This window comes from Gossypium hirsutum, chromosome A10, assembly GCF_007990345.1.
Source record: "Gossypium hirsutum isolate 1008001.06 chromosome A10, Gossypium_hirsutum_v2.1, whole genome shotgun sequence".
Taxonomy (NCBI): Eukaryota; Viridiplantae; Streptophyta; class Magnoliopsida; order Malvales; family Malvaceae; genus Gossypium; species Gossypium hirsutum.
In genome coordinates, this window is record NC_053433.1 from 116,084,528 (window position 1) to 116,097,872 (window position 13,345).

The 13,345-nt window shown below is 35.0% G+C and overlaps 2 protein-coding genes across 2 annotated transcripts; both read left to right on the forward strand.

The window, feature by feature from the left end:
• Positions 1-543: 543 nt before the first annotated feature.
• On the forward strand, positions 544-7,719 carry LOC121207833 (disease resistance protein RUN1). Its single transcript, XM_041078237.1, has 3 exons — positions 544-951; positions 6,197-6,453; positions 6,541-7,719. Exons 1-3 carry the CDS (start codon positions 730-732, stop codon positions 7,646-7,648), a joined length of 1,587 nt encoding a protein of 528 aa, XP_040934171.1. The 5' UTR covers positions 544-729; the 3' UTR covers positions 7,649-7,719.
• A 3,240-nt stretch (positions 7,720-10,959) lies between these two features.
• On the forward strand, positions 10,960-12,218 carry LOC121207834 (uncharacterized). The gene is made up of 2 exons (XM_041078238.1): positions 10,960-11,567; positions 12,150-12,218. Exon 1 carries the CDS (start codon positions 10,984-10,986, stop codon positions 11,491-11,493), a length of 510 nt encoding a protein of 169 aa, XP_040934172.1. The 5' UTR covers positions 10,960-10,983; the 3' UTR covers positions 11,494-11,567; positions 12,150-12,218.
• Positions 12,219-13,345: the final 1,127 nt, after the last annotated feature.

Here is a 13,345-nt window from a genome sequence, read left to right on the forward strand (position 1 = left end):
TTTAAGTTCAAATCACTTAAAATTGTCTAAAAAGTGAATCTTATTCTTAAAGAAAATTATATGAAATTTCAGTTCAAATTGACCCAAATCACAAAGTGTGTAGAAGTCAATATTTTTTTTAGGAAATTTATAAAAAAAATTCATCATAACCCAAAAGAAATTCAAGAATGGTGACAAAATATTTTTTCGTATAGAAATTTATTTACTTAACAATTTTTTCCCATTGGAAAACCTTGACTTGGACCTTGACTTGGAAATTAACACCCACCAGCATCATTGGAACAATTTTTCTTGTTGATAATAATCTTTAAGACAAAAATAGCATCACATACATACACAAGAGCTGAGTTACTTGACTACAAATCAAAGTTTCATAAATTAAAATAAATTTTAATTATAAAAAGCCATTTTGATTAAAAAATTTTCAAACTTCTAAAAAAAAAAAGAGCAGAGCAAGCAGCATAATTAATTTTATTTGGTTCGAGTTTTTGATGGTAGGCAGCAGTGTTAAAGGCTTTTGGAGAGATAGAGTTTGATTGGTGGTGTGGTTTCTAAGGTCCACACGCACATTCTTCACTCATACAATTGGCTATGCTTCACCCTTTCAATCTCATTCCCATTTAATTGACTCACTTTTTCTTCTTACCATTAACAAGATAGAAGCAAAAGCAAAGCTCCCTCGGTTTATTTTGTTCTCTTTTTCCTCAATCTCACAATCCATACACCTTCATGGCGTCTTCTTCATCTTCTTCTCGTCAAATGAAGCATCAAGTTTTCTTAAGCTTCAGAGGTGAAGACACGCGCCTTGACTTTACCGTTCATCTACTCCAAGCTTTGAAAGACAAGGGACTGAATGTCATCTTCGATGAAGAAAAACTAGAGAAAGGGGAGCAACTTTCACAAGCAATTGCAGCCTCAGATCTCTCAATCCTCGTTTTATCTAAAGACTATCTTTTGCGCGGAAGTGTGTGAAAGAGTAAAATTATTGTACTGAAAAATCACACTAAGTTCAATTCCCAGGAAAGAGAGGTGGATCACGAGGATCGCTTACATACCAGATCTTTCCTAGCCAGAATATCCCTCTATCGTAATTTAATAGCACAATAAATCACTACAATGACACTTGCAAAATATGCAGAACAAAAATAAAGAACACTAGAATTTTAACGAGGTTCAGCAAATTTTGCCTACGTCCTCGGGCACTACCAAATATATTTCACTCCAAAATACAAGTGAAAGTTTACAAATAGGGAGAGAGAACAATTGCCTTAAGTAGAGAATGGCAAGTGTGGGATGAAGAAAGTAAGAAATGGTTAGGCCTATTTATAGTTGAGGTTCAAGGATCAACTTGCAATGTCCCTATACAATTAGGGACCAAAATTGCAATTATCCCATGCCAACTTTTAACCCAACTTGCCAACCAATTTTACTTTCTACTTTCGGTGCCCACCCTTTTTGACTTTTCAAACAATGGGTGGGTTCCAATAATCTCCACCTTGAAGATTTGATTAGGATAATCTTATCTTCACACAATTCTTTCTGCCTTTGACAACAATACTTGATAGTGCCTTCTTCAACTGTTAAACTTGCAGGATATTAATCAAGTTCAAACAATGTTCGAACTTGGTTGCTGTTACCACCTTGGTCATCATATCTGCGGGATTATTTGCAGTCTTGATCTTCTGAAGACAAATTTTCCCCTCTTCAATAATTTCCCGCACAAAATGGAATCGTACGTCGATATGTTTTGTACGTGCATGATAGACTTGATTCTTTGCTAAATGAATAGCACTTTGACTATCACAATACACGTTAATATGCTCCTGAACCAACCCCAAGGTTTTAGCCATACCTTGTAACCAAATAGCCTCCTTTACAGCCTCTGTTACAGCCATGTACTCGGCTTCTGTGGTTGACAATGCAACTGTAGACTGTAGTGTAGACTTCCAACTTATTGGTCCTCCAGCAAGTGTAAACACATAACCGGTGGTTGATCTTCGCTTGTCCAAATCACCGGCATAGTCAGAATCAACGTACCCAATAACACCTTTACCAAGTGTATTATCCTGCTTGAACAGTAATCCAACATCCACGGTCTTCTGAATATACCGTAGAATCCATTTCACAGCTTGCCAATGTCCTTTTCCAGGATTATGCATATACCTGCTCACTATACTAACTGCCTGTGAAATGTCGGGTCTTGTACACACCATTGCATACATCAAGCTACCCACTGCATTAGAATACGGAACTTGCAACATGTATTCTCGTTCCGTATTCGTCGAAGGAGATAGTTGTGCAGAAAGCTTGAAATGAGAAGCCAACGGGGTACTTACAGGTTTGGTCTGCCCGTTCATGCCAAACTGCTGTAGTACTTTCTTCAAATACTGCTTCTGAGACAAGCTAACTCTGCCATGAGCTCTATCTCTACATATTTCCATGCCAAGAATCTTCTTAGCTTCACCTAGATCTTTCATCTCAAACTCGAGATTGAGTTGAGTCTTCAATCTCTCAATCTCAACTTTGCTCTTAGATGCTATCAGCATATCATCAACATATAAGAGCAAGTATATGAAAGTTCCTTCTTGTAGCTTCTGAAAATATACGCAATGATCAAATTTACTTCTTGTGTACCTTTGCCCTTTCATGAACTGATCAAATCGCTTGTACCACTGCCTTGGAGATTGTTTCAATCCATAAAGCGACTTTGTCAGTTTGCAAACCCAATTTTCTTTATCAGCAACATTGAATCCATCAGGCTGAGTCATATAGATTTCCTCTTCCAAATCACCGTGTAAAAATGCTGTCTTCACATCAAGCTGAACTAGTTCAAGATCGTATTGCGCAACCAAGGCTAGCAAAATTCGAATAGACGAATGCTTCACAACTGGAGAAAACACTTCATTGTAGTCTATTCCTTCTTTCTGAGCGTAACCCTTTGCTACCAATCTAGCCTTGTATCGAATTTCATTTTTACCAGGAAATCCTTCCTTCTTTGCATATACCCATTTGCATCCAATTGCCTTCTTTCCCTTGGGCAGTCTCACCAACTCCCAAGTCCTATTTTTATGAAGAGACTGCATTTCTTCATTCATAGCTTGCTTCCACTTTACACCATCAGAGTTACTTATTGCTTCTGTGTAAGTGGAAGGAACATCATCATCTGCAATTGGAAGTGCATAGGCCACCATATCGTCAAAGCGAGCAGGCTTACGAATCTCTCTTCTTGGCCTCCTATATGCAATTGAATCTTGTTGCTGTAGAAGTTCTTGGGTCGAAACTTCTTCATCATTTGTTCTTTCAATATTAGCTGGGTCATCATTAACCTTTTCAAACTCCACCTGCTGCAAAGTACTACTGGTTTTGTCATCCTTTTGTGAATCCTCGTTCTTCATCATGGTTGATTCATCAAAAGTTACATCTCTACTGAAAACAATCTTCCTTGTATCAGGACACCAGAGACGGTATCCTTTTACACCACCAGTTATACCCATGAATAATGCTTTCTTTGCTCTTGGGTCTAACTTAGATTCTTTTACATGATAATATGCAGTGGAACCAAAAACATGTAAAGAATCATAATCAGTAGCAGGTTTACTAGTCCACATCTCCATAGGAGTTTTTCCATTTATTGCAGCTGATGGCAATCGGTTAATTAGATGGCACGCATATGTAACTGCCTCAGCCCAAAATTCCTTGCCCAATCTAGCATTGGACAACATACATCGAACTTTCTCCAGTATAGTCCGATTCATGCGTTCTGCCACCCCATTCTGCTGTGGTGTATCTCGAACAGTGAAGTGTCGCACAATGCCCTCATCTTGACATACTTGTAGAAATGGATCATTTTTGTACTCAGTACCATTATCTGATCGAAGTCGTTTGACCTTTCGACCTGTCTGAGTCTCCACCATCTTCTTCCACTTCAGAAATGCATCCAAAACTTCATTTTTTCTTTTCATTAGATACACCCATACTTTTCTTGAATAATCATCAAGAAAAGTGACAAAATAGTGCATACCTCCCAAAGAAGCCACTTTGGTAGGTCCCCACACATCACTGTGAACATAGTCCAGAATTCCTTTCGTATTGTGAATTGCTGAACCAAATTTTACCCTCGTCTGCTTGCCCAGAACACAATGTTCACAGAATTCCAATTTGCAAGAATTTGCACCTTTCAACAAGCCTTGCTTCGCCAAAGTCTGCAAAGCTTTTTCACCAGCATGTCCCAATCGCCTATGCCATAACCTGGTAGCCTCTGAATCTGCATCTTTCACAGAAGCTGTTGATGTTGATCCAATAACTGTACTTCCATTTAAATAGTACAAGTTATTTCTTCTAGTGCCTTTCATCACCGTTAATACCCCAGCTACTACCTTTAGTAATCCATCTCTCAAAGTGATTGTGAGCCCTTTAGATTCTAGGGCCCCTAATGAGATGAGATTTTTCTTCAAGCTGGGTACATAGCGAACATCTGTTAGAACTTGGATTGAGCCGTCATGGTTCTTCAATTTGATTGTACCTACACCCATTGTCTTACAGGCACTATCATTGCCCATAAAAACAACTCCACCTTCTAGTTCTTCAAGACTAGAAAACCAGTCCTTATTAGGACACATATGGTAAGTACATCCCGAATCCAATATCCACTCATCCGTTTGACATGCCATTGCCATGCCAACCAAGCTAAAGTCTGACTCCTCATCATGCTCCGCTACACATGCATTAGAAATAGACTTGCCCTTTTGTAACTTAGGACAATTCTTTTTCCAATGCCCTTTCTCACGACAAAAGGCACATTCATCTTTGGCGGGTCTCCCTTTGGACTTACCCCTTCTACCAGGTTTGCTACTGTGTGAACGACCTCTTACTGTTAAGACTTCTGCAGTTGTATCTCTGTGATCTCTTTTATCTTTCTTTCGAGTCTCAGATCTATACAACGCACTACAGACTGCATCAAATGTGATTGAATCTTTCCCATGAAGCAATGTGGTGGTAAGATGATCATATTCATCAGGAAGGGAATTCAACAACAATAATGCCTTGTCTTCATCTTCAAATTTCTCATCCAAATTTAGCAAGTCTGCTAAAATTTTATTGAATGAGTTCACATGGTCATTCATCGACATACCGGGTGCATACGTGAACCGAAAAAGTTTCTTTTTCATATAAAGCCTATTTTCAAGACTTTTCGTTAGAAACTTTTCTTCCAAAGTATCCCACAGCTTCTTCGCTGATGTCTCCCTCATGACGGAGTACTTCTGCTCTTTGGCCAAACATAGGCGGATTGTACCACACGCCTGTCTATTGATCTTGGCCCACTCCTTGTCATCCATCTTGTCAGGTTTTTCTTCAAGGGCTATATCCAGCTCTTGCTGACATAAGACATCCAGGATCTCACACTGCCACATACCAAAATTATTGGTACCGTCAAATTTCTCTACTTCAAATTTTGCATTTGTCACAGTAGTCCTTGCTGATGACGATGCTACTGCCATTTTTCTCCTCAATCCCAACTACTGTATACGTGAATAGTACCGTATACGTGAATAGTGCCGTATACGTGAATAGTACTGTATACGTGAATAGTGTCGTATACGTGAATAGTACTGTAAACGGTCGTATTCCCCAAGTACGAACCTGGCTCTGGTACCAATTTTTGCGCGGAAGCGTGTGAAAGAGTAAAATTATTGTACTGAAAAATCACACTAAGTTCAATTCCCAGGAAAGAGAGGTGGATCACGAGGATCGCTTACATACCAGATCTTTCCTAGCCAGAATATCCCTCTATCGTAATTTAATAGCATAATAAATCACTACAATGACACTTGCAAAATATGCAGAACAAAAATAAAGAACACTAGAATTTTAACGAGGTTCAGCAAATTTTGCCTACGTCCTCGGGCACTACCAAATATATTTCACTCCAAAATACAAGTGAAAGTTTACAAATAGGGAGAGAGAACAATTGCCTTAAGTAGAGAATGGCAAGTGTGGGATGAAGAAAGTAAGAAATGGTTAGGCCTATTTATAGTTGAGGTTCAAGGATCAACTTGCAATGTCCCTATACAATTAGGGACCAAAATTGCAATTATCCCATGCCAACTTTTAACCCAACTTGCCAACCAATTTTACTTTCTACTTTCGGTGCCCACCCTTTTTGACTTTTCAAACAATGGGTGGGTTCCAATACTATCCTTCTTCAAAATCATGCTTAGCTGAACTTTCTGACATCATGGATCGCAAGCGCAAGCCGACTGACAAACATATTGTTCTTCCCATCTTTTACCATGTTGATCCTTCTGATGTGCGAAATATTGGTGGGACTTTTAAGACATCCTTCGAAGAGCATGAATCAAAGAGACCAATTGAAGACGTGAAGCGATGGAAAGCCGCCTTCGCTGAAATCGGAGCATCAAAAGGGTGGCATATAGAAGGAGGCAAATCCGATGGGTAACAATATATATATATTCTCTTCTTATATTTGACTTATATATATCTATATATATCTTTCTTTTGACTGTTGATTTTTTTTTCTAGATTTGAAACTGAGTACATTAAAGATGTCGTCGAATATGTTTTAAAAAAGTTGAAGAGCAATTGTAGAAGTGTCTCTGAAGAATTGGTGGGAATAGATGATCAAAAAAAGAAGCTTTTGGTGTTAATTGAGCAAGCGGGCATCCATGTAATAGGACTTTGGGGAATGAGTGGTATAGGCAAAACTACCCTTGCTGATGCTGTATATAAGGAAGTCTCTCCAAAGTTTGAAAGTCGTTTGTTTCTTCAAAACATTAGTGAGAAAATAAAAAAACAGGGGAATGAATCTTTACGAAATGAACTTCTTTCCAAACTATTAAACAATACCCCTTCCATAGGACACCCTTACCAAGAGAGGCTGAATAATAAAAAAATACTACTTGTCTTTGATGATGTTAGTGACCCAGACCAAATAAATTTCATGGGTGTTAAATATTTTGGTCCTGGAAGTAAAATCATTGTAACATCTAGAGATATACAAGTACTTAGGAATGGAGGAGCAAACCACATACATGAGGTAAAGAAGTTAAATATGAACGACTCTTTTCAACTTTTTTCTACATATGCATTTCAATTGTTGAATGTCCCAGTTGATTTCAAATATCTATCATTCAAGTTTGTAGAATATGCCCAAGGTAATCCACTTGCTCTTAAAGTTCTGGGTTTGAAATTATACACAAAGTCTATAAAAGAGTGGAAGAGCGAGGTGACTAAACTAAAGCAATGTGGAGAAATAAAATTTTCACATATTTTTAAGAGTAGCTTAGATGGGCTGGATAAGGAAGAGAAGGATATATTTCTTGACGTAGCATGCATCTTTAAAGGGCAACACTTGAATTATGTAGAAAAAGTTCTAAGTAATTATTATAAAGGTGCAAGATGTGGAATAAGTAAGTTGGTCGACAAGTGCCTACTTGAGGTCAAATATGAATCTATTTCTATGCATGATATGCTTGAAGAGATGGGTAAAGACATTGTTATGCAAGAATCTGAATGCCCTGGAAAGCGCAGTAGATTATGGAATTGTAAAGATGTGGAAGAAGTGATCAGATATGATAAAGCAAGTGTTAATTGTATTTATATTCTTTTTATTCTTTCATATATGGTTTAATAGATGTTGTGGTGTACAAAACATTATCCTTTTTGATTATTATTTCAAAAAATAAAATATTTATTACTTCCCATAAACATAATGACCAAATGTCTTATGATACAACAGTCAACATGGAATTTGCTAAAGGTTTATTGAGTTAGTTAAATATATAATGCATTACTTTTAAAAAAATAAAACAGTAACAACATTGCGCATCTAAAAATTCCTCTAATAAAAAGGTATGCCAAGTTAGTTTAAAGTCTTTCCTAATATAATTAACTTTTTTATGAATGATTTCATGGAATTTCTATAAATTTCTTTATGTTAATTCATGATAAATATTTTCTTATTATCAGGGGACTGACCTAATTAAAGGAATAAAGGTAGACATGACTGAGGTTGATAGTCTACAGTTTTGTGCTACTGCTTTTGAGAAGATGCATAAGCTTAGATATATCAACATCAGCTTTCCTGAGAAAATGTTATGGCTTAAGAAGCTATATGCAAATCAAGTTAGATAGTATATTTCTTCCTGATGAGCTAAGGTTTCTCCGTTGGGATGTTTACTCTTTCAAATCTTTATCCAATTTTAATCCAAAGAATCTTGTCGTGTTGAAATTATTACATGGCAACATGGATCAACTTTGGAATGAAGATGATGATATGGTATATACTTTCATACTTTCTTCATTTAAGAAGTTTTTTTAAGAAAAAAGAGAATTTAAAATTTGATATATTATTTAAAGTTTTTAAAAAATAAATCTGAAATATTTTATTTTATTTTATTTGAATAAGTGACATCATTTTATTTATTAATTGTGGGTGAATTTTCAAGCCCAATACATCAAGTTTTTATTCTTAAAGCCCAATCCAAAGAACCTTATTATGTTGGAATTACCAACTGGAAACATGGAACAACTTTAGAACAAAGGTCTTCAGGTATATGTATTTTTATATTTTTTTCATCCAAGAATTTTTTAAGAAAAATAATTTATAATTAATATAATATTTAATTATATGATAACATATTTTTATTAATTTTTTTATAAAAAAATTATTTTATTTTTTAAAAGAGGCAACATCAATTAATCAATTAATGGTAGGTGAATTAATACACCCAATACATCAAATATAAATTTTTATTTTGATAGTCTTAATACAAGTAAATGATGCTCTAAAGTAATGATAATCTTCTTAATTATTTATTTTCTTTTCATTTTTTACTGCCTAAAGTAAGTAGATGATTCTTAAAAGTGATATAATTATTTTTATATATTTTTCTTTTGCACAGAACATTACTAATTTAAGGGAAATTGACGTTTCATATTGTAAGAATTTAAAGAAGATCCATAATCTTTCAGGAGCCATCAACCTTGAGCTCCTTCGTTGCATTGGCTGTGAAAGTTTGGTTGAACTTTGGAATGAAGATGATCATATAGTACGTGTGTTTTCTTACTTCTTTTCATTTAAGAAATTTTTAAAGTTTTTAAAACATAAACATGAAAGATTCTATTTATTTTATATAATTAGTGGCATAATTTGATCTATTAATTGTGGGTTAACTTTTACACTCAATAACATCAAATATGAATTTTTATTTTTCTTAGTCTTATAATTATTTATTTCTTTTTTCATTTTTTACTGTTTAAAGTAAGTAGTTGATGCTTAAAAACAATACAAATATTGTTTCTATACAGGAGCTTATTAATTTAAGGGAAATTTACGTTTTAGAATGCAATAATATAAGGAAGATATGTAATCTTTCAAGAGCCATCAACCTTGAATTCCTTGATTGCTCTTACTGTAAAAGTTTGGTTGAACTTTGGAACGAAGATGATCGTTTGGTATGTGTTTTCATACTTTTTTTTGGAAAAAAACGATTTATAGTTTGATGTATCAAATATTCATATGATAACATTTTATTTAAAGGTTTTTAAATGTATATATATAAAAGAATTTATTTTTTTAGATGAGTGATATTTTCACACTCGATACATCAAATATAAATTTTTATTTTTTATAGTATTATAATTATTTATTTCCTTTTCATATTTTACCGCCTAAAGTAAGTAGTTGATGCTTAAAAGTAATACAATTATTTTTCTGTATAGGACCTTGTTCATTTAAGGAAAATTTACTTTGATGGGTGCGTGAATTTAAGAAAGATACCTAATCTTTCAAGAACCATCAACCTTGAATTCCTTGGTTGCTCTAATTGTAAAAGTTTGGTTGAACTTCCTTGCCTCAATCATTTGGCATCTCTTCATCAGTATAGTCTTCGCCTTAACGGATGTTATAGTCTCAAGAAGTTTCCTCAAGTTCCACGTCCCTTTTGTTCTTTAGATTTATCAGAAACCAAAATTGAAGAAGTGTCTGATTCAATTAGGGATCTCCACAAACTTGAAACTTTGTGGTTAGGGAAGTCAAAGGTGAAAAAAGTATCGATCAATATTTTAAAGTTGGAATTCCTTCGTAAATTGGATCTTAGCGGTTGCCCAATTGAAGAAGTGTCGTTGCCTTTCGACCCCCTATGTAATCTTCAGCACTTAAAAATGAGTGGCTCAGCGGTCAAAAATGTATCGATCAAGTTGGAATCCCTTCGTAAACTGAATCTTAGTGGTTGCCCAATGGTCAAATTTCCAGAAATCCCAGGAAGCTTAATAAAATTAAACTTATCTGGCACTCAAATTGAAAAAGTATCGTTGCCTTTCGAATCTCTATGTAATCTTCAGCTTTTAAATATGAGTGGCTCAGCAGTCAAAAATGTATCGATCAAGTTGGAATCCCTTCGTAAACTGAATCTTAGTGGTTGCCCAATGGTCGAATTTCCAGAAATCCCAGAAAGTTTAATGGAATTAAACTTATCTGGCACTCAAATTGAAGAAGTGTCGTTGCCTTTTGACTCTCTATGTAATCTTCAGCACTTAAATATGAGTGGCTCAGTGGTCAAAAATGTATCGATCAAGTTGGAATCTCTTCATTATCTGGATCTTAGTGGTTGCCCAAAGGTCGAATTACTCTCAGAGCTGCCACCATATCTGGAAGTCTTGAGTGTAAATGACTGCACATCATTAGAAAAAGTATCCTTTGCAGATCAAAATTTAATTCAGTGTGATTCTTTAGATGATGAGTTTTGCAAAAATCATAACTTTTTGATGCGATTCCGTAATTGCTTCAACTTGAATCAAGACTCAACTAATAACATTGAGGCAAATGCCATGCTCAAAATTGGATCCCTAGCTAAGAAATGGGTAGCGAGAGATGATTGGCAATACAACCCTGACAGAGCTCAAAGTTTGATTTGTTGTTTCCCAGGAAACAAAATTTCAGCAAATAAGTTCAAGTGTCAGAGCATGAATTCTTCCTTAAGTTTGAAGATAGCCCCAAATGGGGGTAGTGGCAGCAGATTTTTGGTTTTTGCTATCTCCCTTGTGGCTGATCTCACTCACAGCCTTGAATTTCAATTAAGTGAATGTATTTGTGAGTACCAACTTACAGCCGCCGGTGGTGGCAATGGTGGAGGTGGTTGTGAAAATTTCAGAAGTGAGATATCTTTCCGCAGTTTTTATGAGCCAGTTAAGTACATGGATTATCACGTGTTTATATTATCTAGCATTGACATGGTTATAGAAGACAAGAATTATGAGGAGGCAACATTTGAATTCTACATCAAAAATTTCCATTTCGATGAAGACAATGATGGAGGAGAAAAGTATATCAAGGTGGAGAGATGTGGTGTTCATGTATTTTACGTGGATGCAAAGAGTGATAAAGATGCTACTGAAAAGAGAGTTGCTGGGAACAAAAGAAGCTTTAGCCATGATGGTGAAGAAGGGGATGGAGGACTTAAAAGATTGAAATAGTTTGTATTTCTTTCCATCTTTGGCTCTGCTTTTGAGGAGTTTCAACTTCTCAATTATGTCATCCAAATGCATAGGTAGGGGTTTCATTTTCATCTCATTTTTTTTATATTATCAGACATTTTTCCATATTTTCATTTCATTTTTCATATTGTCATACTTTTGTTTTCCACAATTGTTAATAGTAAATTTCAACTTATAAATTAGTGACAGAGTGCTTTAATTAATCAAAACCAACCAGAATGAATCTAACTTGCTCTGCTTTATAAATTACTTGTCTTTTAGAAGGTGCTTTGCCATACTGAATCCTTGTAGTTCCATATTGTAAATATTAAAAGCATAATTTATGAACATAAAATTGGAAATTTGTTCAATAGTTTGTGATAGTTGCTTATTATTATTTTTCTCATCTTCATTCCCCTGTTGTTTGTAGATATAGCATATATTTCCAAGAAGGAAATTCTCCATATATATTAATTAATTTGGAGGAAAATTGAACGGAAACTAGAGATTTCAACACAGTAGCAAAATGATTCTGCTTTGGAGTTGATAAAATATCCATATGGGATTTGGGTGAGTACCAAAACTCAGATATTAAAATTCTTACTTAATTCTTATTGACAGTTGACTTGTTATTGGTTGGTTTTTTTAATTCATAGGACCAGTGGTGGACTCGATTCAGCTTCATTGTTTAGTTTCCATCATTGGTGTCATCTGGTATCTCAAGACTTGCTGCATTTTCCTTCAATGACATCTAGATTCATTAGAAAGATTGGTTATTTGTGCTACTGCTGAATTGGAGCTTCCATATAAGGAGGAGCACCTGAACTGTAAGAGCTTCAATTTGTTTTGCTGAATGCTTGCTTTAAACAAGTGTTTTAACTGATATTTGGTGAAAATGTAAGTTGTCAACGGATTTGTGAACACAACATCAAAGTAATCTTTTGAGGCCCTTTCTGGGTTCTCGCATATTCAGTCTTGGTGAAGAAGTAAGTTACCATTGACTTTGGCTTAATTATCATGATTTTAGGTTCATATAATGATTTTCAGCATCCTCACCAATTTTTTCCCATATTTATCAATGGGATTATATAAATCCAGAATTTGCAAGAGATCTCAAAACTTGTGGGATGAACACGTGGAGATAGATGCAACCTTCGGCAGTTTTCATTCTCAAGCTAGATTGGGTTAGTTCCATGGTAGAGCCATTGGAGTTGATAGCTTCTTACCTTGGATTTTGATTGTCGTATAAGTTTGGGCTGAAATTTCTTTGTATGTTACTGCCTCTCATGTTGTTTGAACATTGCAGTGAAGAGATATTAAGATTCATACTTGAATTCTTTTTGGGAATTGACTTGTTATTGGTTGGTTTTGATTCATAGGATCTGTGGTGGACATCATTCAGCTTAATTGTTTATGTTCCACCATTGGTGCTCATGCCATGGGCAGTAAGTAGAGAGTTAATCATATTGTATCTCAATACTATCTGCATTTTACTTCAATGATCCGTTCACCCATTCATTTATGCTTCATATTTCCTTAAAATGTTAGTAAATATATATGTTTTCAGTTCATGATTTCTGATTTATATTCATGTTAGATAAGGTAAACCTACCAACTATTCCCTATATATAATCAACAAATGCTTGAGATTGGTTAATCTTATAACATATGGTTTTATATTGATCTCGGAGTAGGTGTTTTCTATTTGTTATGTTTTATTATTTTGAATTTTATGACCGTGATCCGTAGTTTCCATAAAATTTTAATGAAAGTCAAGTCGGACATAGTGCTACACATAATTCCTCACACTCATTTTCAGTCGTGGATTTCACAATCTGCCAAAAACCATATA